Raw genomic sequence first — 24,469 nt, 5'->3', positions numbered from 1 at the left:
AAGCAGAGGCTTTACTGCTGACCCCTGCCTGTGCTACATTGCAGCTGTGCAGCAGCTATGTCTGAACCTGGTCTCCTACCTCTGAGAGTCTCACTGTGACCCATACCCATAGGTTTGGCTTCCTGGCTTGGCCTCGGACCTACCTCATCATTAAAGACATGCTGGGTGAGCAGCAGATAGCGTCTGACCCTGACTTGTCACTCCTGCATCCCATCTCCTTGTTGGTGAAACCCACTGCCCCCACGCTCTGCTCCCTGCTCACCTTGCCGAGCAGCCAGCCACCTCTGCTCCCGGATAGCATCATCTGCAAGCTTGTTGAGGGTACACTCTTTCCATTCATTAACAAAGATGTTAAATCAACCCCTGGGCTATACCACTAGTGACTAGCCTCCAGCTGGACTTTATGCTTCTCCTCACTGTCCACTTACCTAGTCCATAATTCATTGGTTTGTCTATGGGGATGTTATGGCAGATATACTTCCATCCAAGGTCACTATATTGTGATGGGTTCCCCAACTGAGGAAATAGTTCAGTTCCTTCAGGAAGGATGATCTTTGGAAAGCCACCGTCATTGATTCTGCTCCTATGCCAGCATTCTGGACAAACAGATACTTTAGCAAGAAACTCATGGTAGGGAATAGGTAAAGTGTGCTAGGAGATTATTGGCAATAAAAAGATGTTCTTAAAAGAAGTAGAGATTCTCTTCCCTCTGAATGGGCTATTTTTGCAGTAAGTAGGGTATAAATAGGAGCAACACTGAAAAGCTAGTGAAACTTTATACTCACACAACCACAGAATGCAAAAAGAGGAAAAGCTCTGTCCTGAGACTTATGACTATGTCAAGATTTGTAGCTCCACAGTGATTTTTAAGGGTAACCTCGGTTAAGGGTAACCTTTTTAGGCCTATGTTCCTAACATTCCTGTTATACTGGCGAATAAGGGGTTATTTTTAGAGCCAGTATATCAGTGTAGTGTGCATTATAGGGTATCTAGAAGTAAAAAGATAAGGAAAATGTGAAGTTTGAGGCAATCTGGAATACAATCACTTGTCTCAATGAGAAGGCAAGCCAGTGGTCTCTAATATGTTATTAAGATATTGTTTAACAAAAGGAAGTATACTATATCTATATACATAGTATACTATGCTATATAGAGTGCATTTATATATGTATATGTATATATATGTATATATGAAGTATAATCTACCAATTTTTGCAGACAAGAATTGTAGTGAGAAGCCTTCAGAAGCACATTCAACAATCTGCATTGGGAACTGTATCTCGTAGCACGAGCCAGCTGGAACAGGTTGCTGTGTTATTCCGAAGCTCATGTTAGACAGTGTAAAACAGAAGTCAGACACAGAATGATGGTACTCTTTCGAACCCCATCCCTAAGAATGATCACTGAATAATGGCATGAAGATTTAAAACTTTGTCAAGCYAGCTCTTGGAAACATCTAAAAACAGAGTTTCCTCTGCCTCTCTGGGTATTCTGTGCCAGTGCTGCACTACTCTTCACATGAAGATGATTTTCCTGATGTCCACCATGAACCCCCCAAGCCACAGCTTGTGGTCCTCACACCTTGTTTTATCATCTGCTGCTACTATCAAGAAGAGTCTGGATCCATCATCTTTATAACTTCCCTTCAAGTAGTTGCAGGCTGCTATTAGATTGCCCCTTAGCCCTCTCTTTGTCAAATTGAACAAGCTCAGCTCCTTCAGCTTCTTGAATTTTAGTAGAGGAGGCCAATTATGAAGTTATTACAGAAATTATTTCACTCTGAAAGGGAAAAAGAGAGAGAGAAAAAAAAAGGAAATCTCCCCAACATACAGGAGCCTATCACTGGAGAGTCAGCTTTACAATTTTTGTGGCTAAAACCCTAAAGACAGACCAGATAATTATTAGGATCTGGGACGACTCAGAAAATGAGACTGCTGAATCCCCAAATTAACCCTTGACAAGACAACTGGAATTGTCAAAACAAAGACAATCCAGTCAAGCAAATCACCCAGTTCAGACTGACATACAGGGAGCACAAAGTGTACTGTTACCTGAACACAGTAGGGATATGGTGGAAAATCCAAAACATGAAAACTGAGAGACCTGCTGCAGAAAACCTTGAAGCTGGAGTCCATCCAAACTGTGCAATCTGTGTGCATTGGAACTGTACACTGTGACAAATACAGAAGCCAAGACAATGTCAGGAATTTGGGAGAAGATGGCAGATGCCATGGAGCATGTCATATGGCCAGAAGGTGCCAACACTACCAAAGACCACGCTGCTTGGAGAAAAAGACCAACAGCACTGGTAACAGAGAGGAAATCTGCAGAACAAATAAGCTTCATTGCAGAGGTGATGATGATTATGATACTGGCCTGAAAACAAAAGCAGCATTTACAGTGTGATATTATTACACAAGCAAGAGTGATCCTCTTGCCTTATGACTGGGACTGAAAAAGGAGTTGTTTAGTGCATAGTGCTCCTAGAGTACTTCTAGACATATTTACTTGCCATTGTAAAAAAGACAGAAGGAAACCCTTTATTTGTGTAAACATCCCAAGTAAGATATCATGAATAAGGAAAATACTCTCCTGTGTTACTCAGGGACCAATTCTGGGAGTCAGCGTTGACATCATGCATTTTTTTCCTGTGTTTGTTGTGTCAGTGGTCTCTTGTCAGGCACCTTTAGAGAAGCGGAGCACATAATGGTGCACAGTTCTATCAGTCGCAGCAGATATTGTTTCTTCTCTCAGATTATCTTGTGGACAGGTTTTGGCACTTAATGTGTTTCAGAAAAAAATACAGGGCGCTGATATTCACTAGAAGTCAAGGTCTTCTGATCTTTGAGGTAGAACATAAGGAAAACAGCAGTCCTGGGCTAAGGTTAACCAAACAAATTCAAAATAACAAAAAAGAAGACAAGGTGGCACAAAGAGAGATCACAGTAAACTGAGGGCAATGTGGCAGCTCCAGGAGACTCACTGAAATTACCAATATTGTAGCTTAGCTACTGACCATAATAGAAAACCATCATCTGAGGACTAGAGAATGCAAGTTTTACAAATAAGCTGGATTCACAGAAAAGATTAACTAAAAACTCTCCACATGATAGCAGGTATAAATTAAGCTGTCCACAAATGCAAAGGTCTTCCTGTCATCCTCATATATTACAGTACAGTAAAAATAGGAAACCATTGGCTTACAGATTTTGAACAAGATAGAAAACTGAATATCAGTATGCTCAGATAGGGGAGGAGTCATTGACTTTAATCCCTGAGTACAGAAGATTTTCTGTTTTTAAACACAGCTACTTATTTTATTAATTAAAATGCATGTACTTAATTTTAAGTACAAGAATTTCATTCGTGAAGCCTTCCCAATCACAACCAACTTGCTCAGTTAAGACAACTAGGTAAGTCTTTTCTAAAGGCTGCAATACACCCACAGCTTCTAAATCCCTCTCATCAAAGAATGCCTCTTCATTTATCCAGTGCATCTCTGTGGGACTGAATGAAACACTTGAAAATTAACTCTAAAAGTTATCAGGATGAGGCTTTCTCTTGCTGGACTCAAGTTCAGCAATTAAGCCCCACGTATGTTAAAAACCTTGACATTCCTTGGTGCAATAGATCATGATAGTTTCCATTGTGAAGAAGTGCACTAAATGATACAAGAACGGGTACATGTACTATGGGTGTTCGAAAGACTTGCTGATTTGAAAATATGTCATTCAGCAATTCCTTCCAGCACATCCCAGTACTTCACAACACAAAACACAGTATAATATAAGAGCCAGTTACATGATAAATTCCAACCTTTATCTGAAGCTATTTAAAGGACGTTCCATGCTCCCATTCCGGCCTGTCAATTTATACCAAGTGATGGTGATTTGTATTATATGTATGCATATGCAAGTGGGAAACTGCATTCAGAGATATCAAAATCCTGATGGATTGGTACATTTTCTTCAGAAGCATTTTTTGGAAGCAGACATCAGAAGGTCAGATACTTATAAATATCTTAAATCCTAACATCTCTTCTGCCATCAAATTTTAAAAATATTCCCAATAAACTGTAGGTACTTCAAGTTAATAGAGGCATTCATTCAATAGAAAAGGGGAAAGCGTTAGGCTGACATGTTTTGGGAAATCCTCATCCTTCAGGGCAAATCATCAGCTATATAGCAGGTATTTACCTGAACACTTTGAACACTTCAGGAAATATTTTTAAAATGGCTACAATATTGGTCACCAAAGCTGTGATGATTTCTGTATAACATAATGAACAAAGGTACCACCAGAACAGAGAAATGAAAATCAGGAAAAAAAAAGAAAGAAAAAAACAAATGCCTAATTTCGTAAAGATGTTAAATATTAACTCCAATGGGGTTGATCAGATCTTTACAGCAAAAGAGGAAAAACCTTCTGGGATAGTTTTATTTTGTTCCAAGCTTTCCTGGGGCAGTTCCTGCAGGACATAGTCACTGAGGCAGAGAAAGTCTCCGATAAGCGGCCTGAAGCTAAGTCAGAGGCTGGGGCCAGTTTCAGGACCCGAGCTGGGAGCTGCAGGAAGGCTGAGCTCCCCTCTCTCTTTGTTAACAAAAGGCAGGGCTGCTGCAGCGACATTTTCAACTAGTTCCTTTGAGATCACTGGGTTTGAGGTGACAAGAAAGTCCCTGTGAGTAGCTACATTTGCATTTTTAAGTTTCTGATAGAAAATAATTCTTAAAGAGCATCATGAAGCTATATGGAAATAGGCTAATGTACATGTATCTCCTTAAAACAGGAGAATAACAGTAAAAATTTAGGAGAATACATCTAAGGCAGRTGCCAAAGAGTGGGTGGGGACTTGATTTTTAGAATGCAGTTTTAGACAAGCCTGCTTTAAAAAAAAGAAAAAAGTGTGTGAATGGCAGCCTACCCATTCATTATCTCTTCACATAACTTGAAAGCAACTAGAAGTTCTGTTACAGGCTTTAAAACTACCAAATATACACTACCAGGTGCAACCTGACAAGTCAGTCAGCAAGAATATGTTGAATTACAATTTAGAATGCCAGACATAAGACAATGATTTCAGGAGTGGGTACCCAATTTTTCGACTCCTAAATCCACACTGATGTGGATTAAGGAGGCAACCTGATAGTCCAAAGAGAGCTGTTCCAAATATGGACTTGGGGGAACTTATTTTGATAGAAGTTTTAGAAAAAATGCCTTAGAGTGGAAGTGATTTGGATTCACAACATAGTAGCTAACAAAATACATCTTTGAATCTTCAGGAAGAAGCACTCTAATAGGAGCAAAAATTCATATGCAATCTCTTTCTCTTATTTCATTCCGTTATCACACTATACATGTGCATTCCATTATCATACTATACTATAGGAGTCTTTATAAACTTTCTATTAGGTTCCATTAAAATTTTTCCTAAGTAGTGTTATATGTGCATGTGTACATATATATCTGTATAATGTGCATAGTTAATTTTCTAATTAACACCTAAGTTTGAGTCATCATCTAACTTTTTCAGAGGACTAAAAGAACAGCAACCCAGGTTCAATTCCCAACCAATCAAAAAAAGACAAATCACTCCTCAGGCAAATCAGGAGTCTTGATTTAAGCTTACCTGGACTTGGATCTTTGCCAACATTTTAAAATCACCTTTTAAAAATGTTCAAAAAGTCTACAGAAACAACTCTGAGCTTAATACATGGCATTTGACAGGAAGTGTTAATATTATTTAATTAYAAAATTAACCAAGAATGTTTCAGTGGAGAGGAAATTGGAAGATTTAGCTCTTTGGCAGTAGTATTCAAATCCAAAGCTCGTGGGTGGAGCTGGGGTGTGTGAAGGTGCATAAATAGGCAGCAGGAACCATAGTGTTCACACTGTAACTCCGAACACCTTCTCACCTGGGCAGGCATCCGGGAGAGTAAACAAGGTAAGGCAATACACACTTCTTTGGAAAGGACCTGTTAAAACCTGTGAACTCTGGGCTCAGGTTACCTAGAGCCAAGCAGCTAATCAATGGAAAGAAAAGACTGCAGCAACTTAGGGACAGTTTGGAACAGCTTACTAAAAAGAAAATGTATAGGGAAATGCTGTCTCTTCAGGTTAAAAGAACCAGGAAGGGAGGGGTTTTGTGCAGTGGAGAACTTAGCAAAAGTGCACATAGCTTTGCAGAGGTGACGTTTTAAAGAGCAGGTTTAATGATCGTCTGTCTTTGATTTCCTGGTTGGCAAATACTTTTTTTTTTTTTTTTTAAGCATTACTTCCTCAATACAGATCTAGCTAGAACAACTCTCTAGGCAGCACTGAAAATCCACTGGGTTTAATTTAACTTTATGCAATTTTCTTCCTCGCAAAGGAGACTTTTTTCAGGGCAAAAGGTAGTCTGTTGCAAAATCATATTTCGTGCCTCTGAAACAGTGACTCTGCGGATGCTGATGGTCTACTGAACCTCCCAGTCGCAAAGAGCACTGTAACACTGATTCAAATTCAGCTGTCTCCTCCAGCAATTCCTTCCAAAGCCTAGAGGAATGCTGCTATTTCCCTGGACTTTCATTTTCATTGGCTGAATTTTAAAAGTTTCCAGCCCGCTGTAGTTTTTGCATGAATGTTCTGGATTCTCTATATTGCTTTTGGAATATCTTAGGTCTTCCTATTAAACTGGTACCCATTAAATTGGTATTCTAGTTTTCAGGAGGAAATTTAATGAGAAGACATAGGGTCACCTTGCTGTCATGTTCCCCCCCCCCCTGCAATTTGAAGCAGCATCCCAGTTGGACTGCTAAGGAGCTTCCCATCAGACACACCTCCTCTCCATCCCCAAACCGCAGTGTCAGCCTCAGGAAAAGCCCTCTGCTCTCCACCTTACTTCAGCTTGCAAACTGCATTTCAGTTCTCACTTTTCCACTGATAACTCCTTATCTTTAAGGACTAGATAAGACTTTTAAGGGGGAAGACATACTCTGAAGTTTTAACCGCAGCATTAAGTTGCATCCATGCCAATGACTCACTATAAAACCTGGCTTATGATTTACTTCTCATTGGAGCTGTTGTAGCTGCAAAACAGAGGAACAACCTAGAAAAGTTAATTTTTCAGCACCTATGCTGCTGGAGTGCTTGGTTACTATAATTTTGAGAGATCTAGATATAGCTGTGCATGTAGGACTTGAAAGTCCTTTTGGATTCTTGTAGAAATTGCCAGAACTCAGTTGTTTTACTGAGCAAATTCAATATTTGTAAAAAGAAGAGAGAGAGAAACTAGCACCAGAGTGAGCATCTAAGAGGACCACGGCCCAACAGGATGAACAGAGCAGTAGAAAGGGACTGACTTCTTTGTGACAATTTGCTAAGCAAACCTCACTCTTCCTTCATGCTCCCACCAGCGCAGGCACCTGCCTGGAACAGTTAATTTTGGCACTGACTCACCCTGCTACATATTTGTGACTTGAGCTGTCACTCGAGCACTGCACCTCTGCTCAGGCAGCAGTTTGGGAAGCGTGGCAATTTTACGTTTCTCTCCTTCCCAGGAGCAGCCATGGAGAAGAGCTATATGTCGGTGTTCCTGCTGCTTGTTGCCCTCTCTTGTGCTCTGGCTAAGGATGCGCCCAAGAAGGAGACAAAGGAGACCAAGGAGACTAAGCCAAAACTGCCACAGACCCTCTCCAGAGGTAATAAAAAAGTGCAGCTACGCTACAGCTTAGATTCCTATAGTAGTTCTAACAACTTAATTTCTGCTTCATTAACTGTCCTGCCCTGCCCTTTTGCCCCTGCAGGCTGGGGAGACCAGCTCATCTGGACGCAGACCTATGAGGAAGCCCTCTTCCGCTCCAAGACCAGGTACCCCAGGCCTGCAAGCTGGGCCCCCCCTGTCCCATGGCCCCCCTTAGTGCCTTCTGTGCCTGTCCCCACACCTGGCAGCCCCTAACGAGACACCTTCTTTTCCAGCAATAAACCCCTGATGATTATCCACCACTTGGATGACTGCCCACACAGTCAAGGTAATCATTCTGTACTGAAAAGCAGCAGCTTTTCGACTTCAGGATATGTAATGTTAAAAAAAGATTTACTTGCTCAATAAGCCTTAGTGAAATACCAACTTACAGAAGCAGGCAGAATATTTTTTAAATCAGTGTCGCGTACCTTTTTTATTTTATTTCAGCAGGTGCAAAAATACCTGTATTTCAGTATTATGCAATACTCGCATCTCTTGATGAGCACAGGAAAGAGCACAGATCAGCAGGTTTTGACCTGTAGCAAGTGTATTTTTAAGTTTGCCTTAGAATCAGCTGAAATCAATTGCAAGACCCCCACCTGTAATAACAACTGAAATTTTCTGGAAAGGGAGAGAAAAAGAAGTATTCAGCTCTCAGTATCATTGATGTTTGTGACCAAATCTGACCACAGACAAATCAAAGGCTGAAATGAGTTTTGGGGGGATTTCTAGTAACTCGGACTGCTCTATTCTCTGTGTTTCTGAACTTACTCAAGGGCTCCTCATCCTACCATCCGATCCATGCAGCAAGACCTTTGCATCCACCAGTAGCCCCAGTAACTCTGGAGGGAGCTTGATACAAGCATTAAGATCTCTTGAGACATTTCAGGTTGAGGTCCTACACCTCCACACTATATTGTCAGCACCTTAGGGCTGGAGCCCAAAGCCGTAACATTAGGTTTAAAGGGTCAAATACTCAAATTCAAATTTGAGCAGAGAAACTTTGAGGAGATTGCACTAACTGAAGGAAAGGAGAAATTCTGTACCATTATACTTACTCTTTACCACGGAATAATGAAGCTGAATGAAGTAAAAATCTTTATTTGCTGTAACTAGGAAGTACTAGAAAGTCTACCAGCCAGCCATGTTTGAATCTGTCAGTTCTTTTGAGGGATTTTTTTTAGGCCAATATTTCAAAGCATATTTTTTTTGGGGGGGGGGGGGTTAACTGTTATTCCACATTGCTTTCATTACAGCACTGAAGAAGGCCTTTGCTGAACATAAAGAGGTACAGAAATTGGCTGAAAAGTTTATTCTCCTGAATCTTGTGGTAAGTTTCCCAATTATACTTCATTAACTGAAAGCAATAAACTTTTAATTTTAATTATGTCTTCCCTAGCTATAATTAGTCTGTTTAATAGCTAGGCTTGTCTAGGAAAAATGGCCAGTGATGAAGCATGATAGAGTTAGTAGTAAATCTCTTATCTCTAGCTATCATAACCCCAAAATGCAAAAGGATTCAAAGTTCAATTTAATACTAACTAAATTTTAACTATGTTACTATCAGTTTGCAACTCCAGCTGTTAAAAGATCATATCCCAATTAGCAAATTTCTTAAGCTGTAAAATTTAGTATTTAAGCTGTATTTCATAACACAAAGTATAAAATAGAAAAAATATTTTGGTAACATACCCTGCTGCAATCTTGAACAAGAACCTTTTCTGTTTTCTTTAAGTATGAAACAACAGACAAGAATCTCTCACCCGATGGCCAGTATGTCCCTAGGATTTTGTTCATAGGTGAGTACCTTAAGCATTAATGCTGATCTTGGATTGAAGGCCTTGCTGCATTACGAGTCTCAAATCCTCAGGCATATCAACAGGAATTTATTCCAAGAGAAATACAGAATCTCTGGCTGTGTTTTGCTGCACATGTGAGAAAAATCAAAAAAGGAATCAGCCGAGCAAGAACCTCCTCTTGGAGGAGGTTTGCATAGCCCGAAAGAAAAAGAGCAGTGATGGAAAAGGAATGGTGCACTGGTAGAGGTGAGGAGGCTGATCACAGCTCCACCTCGATGTGGGCAGGATACAGTCCCTTCACCACAAACCCATCCCCTCTCGGCATGCTGCTGCTGTCTCAAACTTGGTGCCCTGCTTCACCTGTACGCCACTGCCCGACCTGCCTTCGGGGCGCCTCCAGAGAGGAGAGAGCACCGTGCTCTAACCCTTGAAGCTTTCACTGTCTAACTTGGATTAAAATTCAGACTAACCCCAGCCATGACATTAACTTCGTAAATCTAGAATTCAAACCCCTATAATTTCATTAAAACTATATGATGCCACAATCATTGGAAAAGATAGGCATTGACCCAGCCTTGTTCATTACGCTATTTCTAGAATTATCATAAAGCAGACAGGTTTCATTTTGGCATATAATCTTATGGGCATCATAGAAACAGCAGTGATCCAGTATGTTTCAAGGGCTAGATTTTCAAAGCTTGATACCTAGTTCTGTGTTCAGCTTACCTGCACTAACACCTTATAAGCATTTTCATTTTGGACATGTTAGTAGCCATACACGCATGCATCCACACGTTCCTTCTCCCAGAGGAGTTAGGTAGCCTCATACACTACACATGCATACCGTTAGCACATACCTTCATAAATCTAGGTCATGATGCATGCTTCTATTCATCAGCCCCTCAGAAGACTTGGATGAAGATTATTTTCTGTTGACCAAAGCAACTGCTTTTTTTTTTTTTTTTTGAGCTTGAAAGATGTCTCAGTTTATAGAGTTAATTCACGTACTATGCAATGACAAAGGGTCCAAGGCTGATCAGCATTAATTGGAATTAAACCTATCCCCTCCTTGATAAGCCTGCACACACAAGACAAACTAAAACTTCAATTATTTTGTAGAACAAAGTGCTGTTGGCCATTCGTGGAAGCAGAACAATACTCTAAACAGATTAGCAGATTTGTCTTGCAGAAGTGTTCAGGATGCAAGCAGAAGCCCAGAAAGCTTTATTTTATGCTTGAAGGTTAATCCTGTCCTCTACAATTTTTCCTCATCTTTTTCCAGATCCCACCCTGACTGTGAGAGCAGATATTACTGGAAGATACTCAAACCGTCTCTACGCATATGAGCCCTCTGATATTTCTTTGTGTAAGTACTGTATTTTCAAAGCAGTCAGATTTCTCATATAACAAGGAATAACACTAGACATTACACTCTTGCAATCAATACTTGCTGGAAGACAATCATCCAACAGAGGGTAAGGACAGGTTTGGGAAGAATGTGACTACATGACTCATACTTTCTTGTGACAGAAATACTCAGCATTGTTTCATTCAGTGTTGATATTCACATTTGAATCAGATCTTTTAGTCCCACTGGAGGTCATTGGGTCTACTTGACTTCAGCTTTCTAAAGTCTAAATCTAAAAATCTTAGACTCACTGAGCTGAAGAGAATGATGGCACAGCCCCAGAGACTTGAACATCCTTCTGCTTTGAAAGAAAATATAGGTAGTAATGCATAATTCAGTGTTCACTGTAACCAAGAGTTAGACCACGAGTACTCTTGCATACAATCCCTGTGGCCCAAGTCAGCAAAACTTTGCATGTGACCCTTTACTGCCTCCAGAAATAGCCCTCCCTCCCCACACAAATATCATGTGTGCTGCACAGCTCATGTCTCTGAACTGTTAATAATTGCGCATTCGCATTAAGGGAGGACATCCTCCCCAGATGCAATTAAACAGACTGATGTTCATAAAACACTCAGCATCACTGCATCAGAATAAATACACCAATAGGGATTTGGGCAAAGACTTTTATAATAAAAATGACACTTCTTTAACATAATTGTAGTCAGTGGCAGAGAAAGTTGCAACAAAAATAACATGTATAAATATTTCACTGCTAGTGTACTCAAATATGCAGAAAGCTCTGAAGATCCTGAAGACTGAATTGTAAGGGGAAGGAGGAAGCCCTTGAACACCACAAAGTCTGATCTTCCATCTCTTCTCCCTCATTGACACTGGTGAAGAGTCTACTTACAGTGGTTTTTAGTGATATATAGTGCTGGTTTATATATATAAACACTATGGTTTTACACTAGCACTTTTGTACTGGACAGCATTTTTAAGAGCAAGTGGCTTTTAATTTTGAAGGCATACAGACTACTGTATGATCCAACTGTAAAAAGTGTGTTTTTTTTAATAAATCCATTTCAAATGTTTACAAAGATGGTGCTGTGTTTTGTATTTCTTTCCTACCTCATTACCATCTGCTGTTATTAGTAACAGTAAAATCACTATGTTACAGGAGACCACAGCTTGCAACTTTATACATAAACTCTATAGAAGGAAAAGAAAAGAAGCTTTTTGTATCTCCAATTTTAGCAACTAGCTAAGCTCTGTATTTCTCATCCTACTTTCTCGGAACACCCAGAAAGAATAGCATCAACAGTAAGCAACCTCTCTCTCATTCTCATTATCAGTACTTTCTGTAAAGATAATGAAGTGTGCAACCATTGTACAGGAAATTTCTATACCTTGCAGTTAATTATATAGCAATGTACACAATGGTACATCTTTAAGAAAACACATCCTCAAATACAGAAAAGTACTTGAGACTAGAGGATGTGATTGTTTATGCATTTTTTTTTTAATTGGCTGCAGTCTAAAGTGATCTCAGCATCACCTTATCTGTGGCAGATGAATGGCACAGACTCAGGAGGGTTTGCGTCCTGAGACATTTATTGTTTGTTTCTGAGCATATTTAAAAAGTTAGCTGCTTCAGTGGTTTCACAGACACACTTTGCTARGCCAATCAYCATGCAGATTABGTCACAGGKAGCCAATCAYKRCACCRATCACGCACGCAGCRGTCATGCCTTGTACCTTGCTACTTGTTTAGAAAAGCTGTCTTGCCCTTAACCTTGGTTCCCACTGGCTTCTGCTAGTTTATCTGTACTTTCTCAGGATGTATCATTCCCAGCTGCACCAGTGCCTTGGGTATGTTTGTCTGAGGCTCCTGTTGCTTGCTACTTGCAACTTTCCACCAGTTTAACCTTGTCATGACCCTCCACACTTATCTACTTGAAAAATACATAAGAGCTCCCCTTAAAAGATTCTTGCCTACATTGAAATTCAATAAAGCCTTGTGATGATGATTAATAGGAGTGATATTGTATTTAAGATGCAATTGGTTTCATGATTGCTTTATGGCTTATGTTTTTTTCCTTTATTTACTAGCCCTAAAGGGGCTAGAAGTTGTAACTAAAACAAACAAACAAACAAAAAAAAACCCTGCAGCCGAACACCACAGGAGTACATATCATCTACCTTAAGATTTAGGTCAAAAGGAGACTTTCCATCTTCAGTGTCAAATATCTAAGTAAGCAGCAGCAGTGTGAAACACTTTGCCCAAGGCTATTCCTCCATTACTTTCTCATCTCTTCAGCAATTCCAGCCATCATTAACTACCACTACAGTCATGATTATAACCATGAGTGAGGAATACATTTGGGAGGACAGGGCAGACAAGAGAAGCTGTAAGGATTTCAGCTCAAGGGAATTACTCAAAAAAATTAGAGGTATCTAAAGACACTTGTTACAACAGCTTTAGCAAGCTATAGAAACCCTACCAGTCAGAGAATCTCAAGTGATACCTGGAAACAGCCCAGACATGAGGCTCAAAATTCCTTCAGCAGTTCAGTAAGGACGAACAGACTTTCTATTGGAGCATTCTTTACAATTGTGATGAGCAGGTTCTTCGTTACAAAAAGGTCTTTCCCTTTCTTTCCAAGCAGAAGACAGGGGAAAAGGAGGCAGCGAAGGAGGAAGTGTTATCTAGAAGCTATCAGCAGTCATAAAAAGGAAAAAGGTGTTTATAACACTGAGCAAAGAGATTTAGGAATGTTACCCATCACACATGGGAGCAGGACCAACTGGTTGTTTAAATCATCTTTATCTACTTGACTCAAAGTGCTAGAGAAGTGTATCTAATATGAAATGAAAGTTGCCTGAGTCATCACATTTTAAAAGTCTGTTTTTATAACATTAGTGAATTAGTACCATTTTCTTTAGAAAACACATGCACTGATGCTATTAACTATATCAGCTATTCAGCAAATGAATATAAGGCAGATTAAGAGTCTTGCAGTCTATATGCTATAGATGCAAAAAACACAAGCTAATTCAATCTGCAGGTATCAAGAAATTCATTTTTAATCACTACATTGCACTGAGTGCTATGCTTTAGTAGTTTGCTTTTCACCTTAGCCAAATTTTCAAGAGATACTAACACACAGACAGTCCAGTTAATTCTGTTCTCCTCCTCCCCTCTTCCAAATACTGATTATTTAACTTGGCTTGATGCCTCTGTAAACCTAAGTTATCTTAAAAAAATACACCTTTTAATTTCTTTGGAAAACCTGGGAAGGCATTTCTGAAGTAAGTATGTTCAGGCATTTGAAGAGCACAAAATGGATGGAGTTTCAGGAATTCCACTAGACTTCAATCTTTAGTTAATTAGGCCTATAAATAATAATAGTGCAATCTAATAACACGAGCACATTTCTCTTCACTTACCGGCTATAGATTGTAAAGTACATCTTTACAAAGATAAAGTTAAGGTATGCAAGGTATTTCTTTTTGCAATAGATGTGAAAGGAGTCAGATGATGTTCAATGGTAACAGCATGTTAGTTAAAATCAGGACTGATTTTTTATTTTTTTAAACACAGATGCAGAGGAATTATATTTTGTTGTTTTATAGCCAGTTATTTTTAGTGTTAGAAAAACATGTAGATATCTTGAAGGAAGTCAATACAGGTTTCAATAGTTTCAAGAGAGCAATCAGCTTTAAGAAAGCATTTCAACACAATTAATGTCAAAAGGCATCCAATGCAAGCATTAAGAACATTCCAAGTTAAACTACTTTGTTGTTTTGATATTCTGCTGCTGTAAATAATTTCTAGAAAACTAAGTTACAATTAAGTCCAATTCTCAAACAGTTGGATATAAAATAAATATAATCCCTCTCTAGAAACCAGAGCCTCTATACGACCAAAAACTATTTTTGCGAGAGAAAAGACAAAGAGATGCACAAAGCGAATGTCAAAGACCAAAACCCTCAAGAACAGCTTTTAAAGCAATGCTCTGCTTTATACAAGAAGTGTACTGTTCTGATGTGTTACTGACATGCGAGTCAGACTTCTCATGACAGAGGCTACTCCCTTTAACCCCAAATAAAAGGAGTCAAGACAAATGTGTTCTATTGCCACCTTAGGAATTAGTTTCTAAAAGAACATCTCTGATGTGGATTTCAAGTTTTTTTTTTTTTTTTTAATCACAAATTTAAAGAGGCTGAAACTATTAATAGGATAGAAAAAGTTTAATGCAACCACCAGATCCACAGATCTGTCTCTTGAAAACTGAACAAACTCACACTAAGGGCTCTGAGACATGATAGTTTTTAAAGCAGTAACAAGTTCAGTATTTTCTCAGTAATCCATTCACACTCCAGGATCACCAATCATATTTATGAAACCAGAACCACTCAAAACCAAGCGCTAAAAACAATTAGGGGAAAAAAAGTTAGAATTGTAGCAGCCATATGGTATTATTTTAACCTTTATACATCCTCTTCATAAGCCTCTTCTTCTATTTATTCACTTATGTACAAAATGCAGAGCCAGTCTATACCAGGAAAATTAACTGTTGCTAGAGACAGCCATGAGACGATCATCATCATCTTGACACATATCATGAATGGCTGGTTACTTGTGTAAACAGGACAGCACTCTAAAAGCAGCTGTGTACATTTACATAGCACCTCAGGAATAATCTGAAGGCTCTTAGCCCCAATTCCTTTTAGTGTAGGAATGCAATCTTACTCTGAGTGTAAGGGTACATGCTTGAAACACCAACACCCACACTTCCAGACCATGAAGCACAGTAACTCATAGATTAAACAACAGGAGATGGCGCTGATAGTAGGTGTTGAAGAAATAGTAAGAGCTTGCCATTCACTGAAGAGAGGCTGTTCTTACCAAGTTCTTCACATCCCTGTGTTCAGGGTCAACTCTTCCCTTTGACTCCCCCAAAACAACTTCTTCATTGGGAGCACTGTGCATCCAAAAATCCAGAAGTGTTCTGATGAACAAATATTTAAACTTTTTTGCTTCTTCTGCAAAAGAAGGAAGGTAGCAGACCCTATCAGAACCCACTTCTATTCGCACTTACAGCTATAGTGCTCCTTAGCAGATGGCCTTAATGCTTTTCCTCTTTTCTTCCTGCACCTTCTTCAGAGTTACCTTTCAGGCTACGGCAGCTGCTTACCATACCAGAAACAGGTACTTAACGAAGAAAAGATACAGTACAGATCTGCAATTCAGTGTGATTAAAAACAACTGGAGCACCTCTAGTGTTAAGATGTCCAAACTTCCACTTCACTGCATCACTTGTATTAGAGGTTGGACGATGGCCCACGCTTTCCTCCAGCTCAGACAGTACAAGAATACTGCACAACCATTTAAACTTTTTATTTATTTTTTTTAAACAAACTACTGAAAACACCAGAATTTTTTTTAAACACTCTTCAATCTCTCAAATTAAGTCTCTTAGCTGGATGACAGAGGAATATACACTAAGTTATCACAACAATTTTACACCATCTGTAAAAATAGCAGTACAACAACTTTCCAGGCATCAAGTCAAGTTTCTTACATTAACAAGATGACAGACCACTATTGATTCTGATGTTGTGCAGACACCAAATTTCATTCACTTCCTAAAGACAAAAGTTTCAAGTTACTCAGCTGCAGATTACCTTTTCTTGGTCTTCTTCATTCATTCTTCTCTTAGTGAAGATACCCATTAAAAATAAAAAAGTATTTTTAGTCTCTTAAAGGAATTCTAAAGCTACCAGAAACCCAAAACAAACAGGAAAGAGGGGTGGGGGAGTGGAGAAGACTACAATAGTCCTTTAATATGCACTTATGAGCACTACAGAAAATAACATCTTCAGGTTCTATTTTTCTATTTTTACCCTAATAGAAGATTGGGAGACCATTATTAAGACATGAAAATAAGTTTACTATTATTCATCCTAATGGCTAACCAAATCACACAGCTCCAAGCACCCAACATATGTTTTTATCATTTTAATGAGAAGCCACGTGAATCTTTGTAATCGATGAATACAGCAGAAAATACTTTTGTTTTTTTTAGACACCAAAGAAGCGAGTAGTGCTATAAAACTCACTGAATACAGTTCACCACATCAATTGTTGAAGTATTAACAAAGTTATTTAACCAGCTCTGAGCAGCATTCTGATTCTGTCCAGCTACTGYATACACTAATCAACTTCAAGACAGAGGTTCTAAGGAAGGGAACAATGGGAAACTAAAGATGATAACTATGAACTTCTTTAGAAAGAAAGTTTTCTTTTGAGTACATGGAGATTCCCTATTATGGAGAAATGCCAAACTATGGAGAATTAGTATTTTGAAGTAGAGGGCACAGGGAGAAGATTCAGTCCTTTATAAACTTGTCAAAGAAATGCACTAGGATTTGCACGGGGATCCTTTTGGTTCCTGTATCTGTAGGTCAGCCAGACTCCCAAAATCTGAAAACAAAAGGCAAAGACGTTATTAAGCAGAGTGTCACCATTCCAACTTCCAAGAGTTTTACAAAATTTGGTTTTAATCATAAAACCCCGATAATGAATTTCTAGTCCACAAATTTAGGATACTTGACCACTGTTAAACTTGCACCCACCAGATTTCTTAACCATTAGAAAAAGGAATGCACCTTTTCAGAAAGAATTTGCATCTAGCAATGACAGAAAAAACACAAAAATGCCAACACTGTACCCACAATGCTAAGTAAAATATTTAGCATGGAATGTCTACTTTAAAATTATTCTTTTTYCCCCCTCCCCTCAAAAGGATAGATATTCCTAAATCTGTTTTTACCGCAATGGTAAATAAAAATAATATCCCTCAGATTGTTTCCTTTTACATCTACCATTTTAATATAAGGCTGTTTTTCCAGCATATTTTCAAATCTTCCCCCCCAACTGCTTCATATTTTTACTACAGAAATCAGGACAGAAGTCAGAGTGATTCTGCTTAAGTTGCTGTATAGCTCTTGCTGCTGTAATACCCATGAATCTTCTGCAAATTGCATTAAGCAGCATGAGGAACATTTTCACATGCTCTATTGTGGAGCTGTAAAAGACTTGCCATGAGGATTTTCATTCAGTGATGGATAAACAAGTTTAGGTACCATCTAGGTACTAAAGCAGAGAGTTGAAAATATCTTTTTAACCTAATGCTTAAAATACGGTTTAAAGCACAGCTCTTTCAATGCTTCACTCACCACAGAACTGTATCTTTGCACTAGGGGAGGTACCAACAAATAATAAAAATAATAATAAAAAAGAAAAAGCAGAAATGTGTGTGAAGGAACAGGGGGAGCGCAGAGGAATAAGCTAAAAGCAGCAGCATTCCTTTATTATTTTAAGAGAAAGGTAAAGTCAAATGGCTAACTTCCTGGAAAACGTGAGCATGTTTACAGCATCACATTTTAAATGTGGTATTTAGTTGCAGTTTGTAATCTAAATAACAGAAGTTTGTGAAAACTCCCAGTGTTGAAAAAGACAAGCCCCCCTTTTGGTAAACTTAAGCAAACTGATAGCTTGAAAAAACTTTATCCAATTAGTTATTTGACTCCTGAGACAATAGTGGAAGTACCTGCAACAAACCCCCTAAAATTTAAGGCTTTGTTCTGTGGAACAATTAAAGGGGAAAAAAGCCCTCCATTTTCTAACCTACTCACTCACTTCTGTGAAACTGAAGAAGAGTCCTATGCCTCCAACAAATCTCAGCACCATTCCAGAATATTCTTCTATTACCAGTAAACATGGTCGACACTGGTGACTTCTAAAGCAATCCTGTAACAAAATGTTACAGCTGATTAATTGCACTCCATTTTCTGACACACTTCACTGACTGAAAGCAATCAGTTAGCTCTATAAAGACTGCCAAGCATGGACAAAACTGACTTTAAAAGCCTACAAAAAACAAACAAACATACAAATAACAATCGAACTCAACCTTTGCAGGATGCTCCATCATTAGGTCTCCAAGAAGTTAACTAAGGAGCTTAGTATCATTGTAAAAACTAACTTGTACATTTGTTAAAAACCTCAGGCTTCTATGAAAATATGAAAATAGTTGTACATTTTTGAACACAATGAGAGAAAGTTACAAGTATTTTCATCCTTTAAACAACTTACAGACAAGCAGGTTTCATTTGGATCAAAGGTTCTGAATCCACAACAATTCAGATTTCTCTCAATATCTGTTCTTGCGCTGTTTGTGTTATTCCATCCAACCTCTAGAAGTTGACTCTAGGAGGCATAAGCACATAAATATTAATAGAACTATTCTTGCACTTCACTGGAAGCCAGTATATCAGGTAAAGCTGACAATCCCCTTCTCCCCACCTTGATAAAAAGAATCAAAACCAAGGGTTCCCAAAGCATAGCCCAAAAAGGGATTTCATTTGTTTGCTCCCATTCAATGAAAAGACATCACATCACACATACTGTTGTGCTGATCCTAGCCTTGCTCCACCAATTAAGTACTACTTCACAACTAAAACAATGGGATCCCCAAGTCTAACAGGATAATATACTAAAGTATGACCTTAACATTCAAACAACTTCAATAGCTTGTGAAATAGCAGCACCTAGTACAGTTTATGGTCGTAATTAATTTTCTTCTGTTTTTTCCTAAACCCAGCAACAGCATTAATAATGGAACATGTAACTAATCTAACTGGGACTACTGAAATTTTAAATGAAACATGGGCTTACATGTAGCAAGCTCATCATTTAGTCACTATCTCCTTGCCTACTTCTAGTGCAGTAAAAATTATTCACCATATCCCATGGTTTTACTTTCACACTTACAGGTCACCTCTGTACCTAATGCAGTCATCACCTTTTCAGTTACACAAAAACAATTCAGCGGCTTTATCATCTTTACATTATGATTACTGTAGATTTCATCAGCTTATCTGGAATTTCTGAACATGATAAAGTCAAGGTACCATGCTGCTAAACTTGTGACCATAAACCTAGACAGGAAGCTCAAAAGCAAAAAAAGTAAAATAAAATAAAAACAAAAACACAGCTGAAAGGCATTTTTGAACCCAGAAGTATTTTTTCCCTAAGTACCAAAACCCAGCATTGCCTGGGGTCTAGTTCTTATTTAAAGCGAAGATGCTGATTTGCTTCCGTTTAAAGATTTCTGCTCTTCACAGAAATAAGATTTGTAAAACACATTTTGTGGAAGACAGAAAATTTATACAAAAATAGCATAGTCTAGACTAACTGAAAAGTCAGGAAACATTTCTTACCTGCTGCTCCTTGTTTAGTGCCAAACAGGCACAGGAGACAGAAAACTGTACAATAAAGACGAGCAAAAGAATAATCATATACTGGAAGTGGGAGTTAAGGATATACTCTCAAATTAATTTTGCTCATATAACATATATGCCTAATAGCATTCCTTACTTAATTGGATAACAACAGGTGGATATGGAAAAGCTAACAATCTCCCCAGCAATCAACCACCACTTATTATCCCTTTCTGGCTAATCATATACATACCTTGTATTTCTGGGTTATGTGTTCTTTGCCTGGCAAGAAGACATGAACAGGGATGTAACAAAAGAAGAACAAGCAGGAAATCACCCTTTCCTAGTTTTCTTACACCCAGAACTACCTGCTTGTCATACATTCTTAAGTTTTAATTTATATCCTTCAGACCCCAAAGAACTTGAACATGTAACAGGAACTGGATTTAAGAGGACATCAGGAAGCAGCAATTTCTGAACTGTACAACTCAGAGTTTGAGACTTCCTGCAACTGCACAGTCCTTCATTAGGATTTTTGCTGTACCTTACAAAAAGACCAGAAATTCTTTCTTTATAAAGAAATTCACTCCTCCTGCTTGCCCCGATTGTTATTCAAGATATGGACAAGAATATGACTTAAAGTTAACAAAATTAGTTTAAAAATCATGTTCCATGTGTGTTCTGTTCAGGCTGCCGTTCTTTTTAACTTCTGAAAACATACAACTTGGTTTGAACTCTCAGTGTCTGCAGCGCTGAAACCATGCACACAGAATAACATGATCTGCAGGACAAATCTACCTTAGGCAGCACCTCTCTGGTACAAACCTTTGACTGCTGTTACCTCATGCCTGTACACATTTGAGAACAGAGCTGAACTCAACTGAAAGATAAAAGAACTGAACACAGTACGCAGGAGCTGCTGTTCCAACAGGCTTTCAGAGGCCTGAGGAAGGATATGATGAAACACTCTGCCGCACAAAAGCTCCACAGGTTTGTTGCTTCTGCATTTTTGTAGGTTTAAGTCTACGACCTAAGATTCATGTCTGCAGCAGCAAAACAGTTAGAAGGCAGTTCACTGCAAATGGTCACATTACAGCAAGTGATTTTCTGGAGCTCTTTTGTGCATCTTTCCTAACCTACTTACAGCTAGATAAAGAAGTAAGGATTTCACACTTTAGCAGTCCAAATCATACAGGCATTACTGTCTCTGAATGAAGGCCAACAGCTTCCTCATAGTACCCACATGAGGGAGAAGATGGCCAGTCCATTTCATATATTAACATTATTAGCTGTAAATATACAAATTGATGTAGTCTGCTCACTGGAGAAACTCCAGTTGCCTCCCAATATACCTTGTATTCAGCATCTGCCATGCATTATTTAGATAGGAAAGTTTAGGGATCAGGGGAAGTATGTGACAGCATTTGCAAAAGATGTCTCTCTGGTCTCCCTCAAAGACGGTCTTGTTTTTGAGAGAGAAACCTACAGCTAAATCCCTTAACTTTGGGCACTCATGTTGTCACTTTAAGGTACTTTACCCAAATGAGGTAATAAAGAAAATATTTTTCTGGGTATTCCATATTCTTTTTTTTTTTTTTTCTCTCCACTGAGGGGGTCTTGTGACGACTTAGACAAGGTACTTTAAACTAGATTAGAAAAAATAAGGGAGTTGACTCTGGAACACACAGCCTCATACACTTTTGGAGTGATGCATGTAAAAACAGTACAAAACAAAAGAGACAACAAATCATAGTACAGATATTGAAGATTAAGTTTTGAAAGTCAGGTACTGGATTTGTACCTTGGTTGCTCTTTCCTGAGGTAGATAGATACTCATCTCATACAGTTAAGTTATTTGTAAAGTCACTTTGTTACACTACTTATTAGTAGACTGCAACCAGAAAAATAAGAATTTCATCTGATGAATCTATTCTCTCATCCAAACAGAGCAATTTTTTTATGCAAGGCAGCACCACAGACTGCTTACACAGTGTCAGTGAGCACAAAGGGGCGGCAAAGCACACTGAGAAGGCCTGTGCTCATTTCTAATCTGGGATCACAAATGAGGGCTAGGTATGAAAAGAAAGTGCTTATTGACAACATGTACTGGTAGTGATGCATTTCTCTGCCAGCTATCACCAGTTCACTGTCTGGAACTATCACCTTCCTCCACTGTTAAACATTAACAGCTTGTAAATGTCTAGCTTGTAAAATGATATAGGATCAAGCATGCGGTAAATAGCACCTATGACTTAGTGATCCACCATAAACCACTCTCAGCAAAATTAACATCTTATAATTTTTAAAAGGAGAAGGGGTTAGTAATTGTGTCTTCAGAGTGAAAACAACGGAGATGAAAGGAATTTAGAATACAGTAAACTGAAAAGAAGGTTTAGACTGCACTTGATCAAAATAGACCGAATTTCTGTTCTGTTTCTGAAACATCTATCACAACAGTCTCAGTCCATAGAGTTATTTAGGTGGCTTGAAAGAAGTTCTAATTCAAGTATTCATCAAAAGGATACAAAGAATAGCAATACTTGATGATGTTTCACCGCACCAATCAGTCCAACTAAGGCAATTAGGAAGAGAAAAATTCCTACTGCAATTGCCACTCCAACGACTCTGAAACTAGAGATGAGGCCAAAGCCAATACCCCATGCTGCAATTCCAATCAGCAGCAGGCTTACCAGCTGGAGGGAAGAAAAAACAAAAAGTTAGTTTGTACATTAAAAAATAGGATCAACTTACATACAGCTACACTCTTTGCATTAGTCATTGTTAGAAAGATACAATACTTCTTTCCAGTTCAAAGAGAACAACCCACAAACCAATCCTCCACTTCATCCTAGAGAGAACTCTAGTTCCAGGTATTTAAAGGCCCACTGTTAATGTGGGGCTGTTCTAACTTAAACTATCTTCAACCCAAGCCATGTTCAATTCAGTGTCTCTAGTCAGGCAGTGTGGATTGTAACCAAATTAACAGGTAAGATAAAATCATCAGTTTTAATAAAAACAACAGAAGAATGAAAATTTCAAATGTGTTCTGAAATACAGACAGTATATTTAAAGAAAATAGGATATACAGCTCCACAGCTCTGAACATGTAAAGAAAGTGCACTTTCCCAAAACTTATTTTGATCACAAATGCAAGTGTGTTAATGCATTGGAGAAGCTTCTACGTAATTGATGATATGACACAACAGTTAACAAGGTCACACAAAAACACTTTTTAGATCTGCATCTCAGGAAAATAGCTCTACTATGAAGTCAACACTATTTCAATACTCAAAACACTTTTGTATTTCCTTCCTTTTAAAGATGGTTTTCAGGGAAGGCAAGCAGAAGCTGTCCCAGTTAGTTTACTGGAATTTATTGTTTATATGGGCAGGAAGCTCCAGCCTTTCCTGTTTCCACATCAAAAACATAAAACAAAAAAAAAAATCCATCATGACAAGCTGCAGTGAAATCTGTAATGAGACACAACAGGAGGGAAGCAGCACACAAAACCAAAACAGATCTCCTAGACAGAAGATGCACAACGCTCATTTGAAAAAAGAGTTAGACCTATGTGTCACATACCACCAAGTGCACACTCTGTTAAGTATCATTAATTCAATACGGAAGTTTTAACTTTCCCAAACCTTGACCTTGCCAAAAAACACCCCAAATTTGTGTCATTATAAAAAAAAAAAAAGTGTTTGGCCTAGTCCAAATACTTGGCTTTAATCAATAACAAATACAGACAGAGTGCTTACACCTATTCACCAGTTTCCATCCAAACAAGATATACCTCACAATAAGCAGGAAGAGAGGATATTTCCAAGGCAAATGTACTGAAATGAAGGGTAAGCTGGAACAGGGAGTTTTTGTTGTTTTTAAGTACTAAACTTGTCTGTTTATCTTTTTCATCTAAATGACTTTTTAGAAGCCTGACCCATAAAACGCTGTTTTTAAATATGGAAATATAGAATGATATCAAGAAAGCCACTAAAACAAGCAGTGATGCTCATCCAGATCATGCAACACAGTGGGCGTTTTTCTCCTGTGTTTATACAAGAACACACCTTGAAAAAAGCGTATAAAATCCGGTAATCCAAAGGAGAAATTCTAAGAGAGTCTGCAAAGAGAAAAGGAAGATGCTTGCCACTCCTACACCTCTCAGCATGTGGGCAGACTGCAGAACAATATAAAACTTGAAGGAATTATTCAATATTGGAAGAGGTCTAATATTAAATCACATTAGCATTTGGTCCTCTAAAACCTAAATCTTCAATCACCAAGTTCTGTTAAAACCAAAAGGCCTGGCCA

At 38.5% G+C, this 24,469-nt stretch overlaps 2 protein-coding genes across 2 annotated transcripts in view; one reads left to right on the top strand and one right to left on the bottom strand.

The window, feature by feature from the left end:
- Window positions 1-547: 547 nt before the first annotated feature.
- Window positions 548-11,965, top strand: LOC112972939 (anterior gradient protein 2 homolog). Its single transcript, XM_026080182.1, is given in 10 exon segments — window positions 548-627; window positions 2,173-2,240; window positions 2,243-2,353; window positions 7,536-7,676; window positions 7,782-7,845; window positions 7,954-8,006; window positions 8,977-9,050; window positions 9,456-9,519; window positions 10,802-10,885; window positions 11,647-11,965. Coding segments are annotated over 10 exon segments (789 nt in total). The 3' UTR covers window positions 11,697-11,965.
- Window positions 11,966-16,887: 4,922 nt separating this feature from the next.
- The window catches only part of TSPAN13 (tetraspanin 13), a 17,961-nt gene continuing 10,379 nt past the window's right edge, over window positions 16,888-24,469 (bottom strand). Inside the window, exons 2-6 of the mRNA XM_026080181.1 lie at window positions 22,684-22,851; window positions 20,159-20,239; window positions 19,032-19,145; window positions 18,576-18,686; window positions 16,888-17,357 (exon numbers count right to left, since the gene is read on the bottom strand). Coding sequence (XP_025935966.1) covers window positions 17,283-17,357; window positions 18,576-18,686; window positions 19,032-19,145; window positions 20,159-20,239; window positions 22,684-22,851 — 549 coding nt within the window. The 3' untranslated portion in view covers window positions 16,888-17,282. The remainder of the gene's footprint in view (window positions 17,358-18,575; window positions 18,687-19,031; window positions 19,146-20,158; window positions 20,240-22,683; window positions 22,852-24,469) is intronic.

Source organism: Apteryx rowi, unplaced genomic scaffold (assembly GCF_003343035.1).
Source record: "Apteryx rowi isolate R43461 unplaced genomic scaffold, aptRow1 scaffold_510, whole genome shotgun sequence".
Classification (NCBI taxonomy): domain Eukaryota; kingdom Metazoa; phylum Chordata; class Aves; order Apterygiformes; family Apterygidae; genus Apteryx; species Apteryx rowi.
The sequence above is the reverse complement of the archived record's forward strand: the minus strand, read 5'-3'. Positions and strand labels throughout refer to the sequence as shown.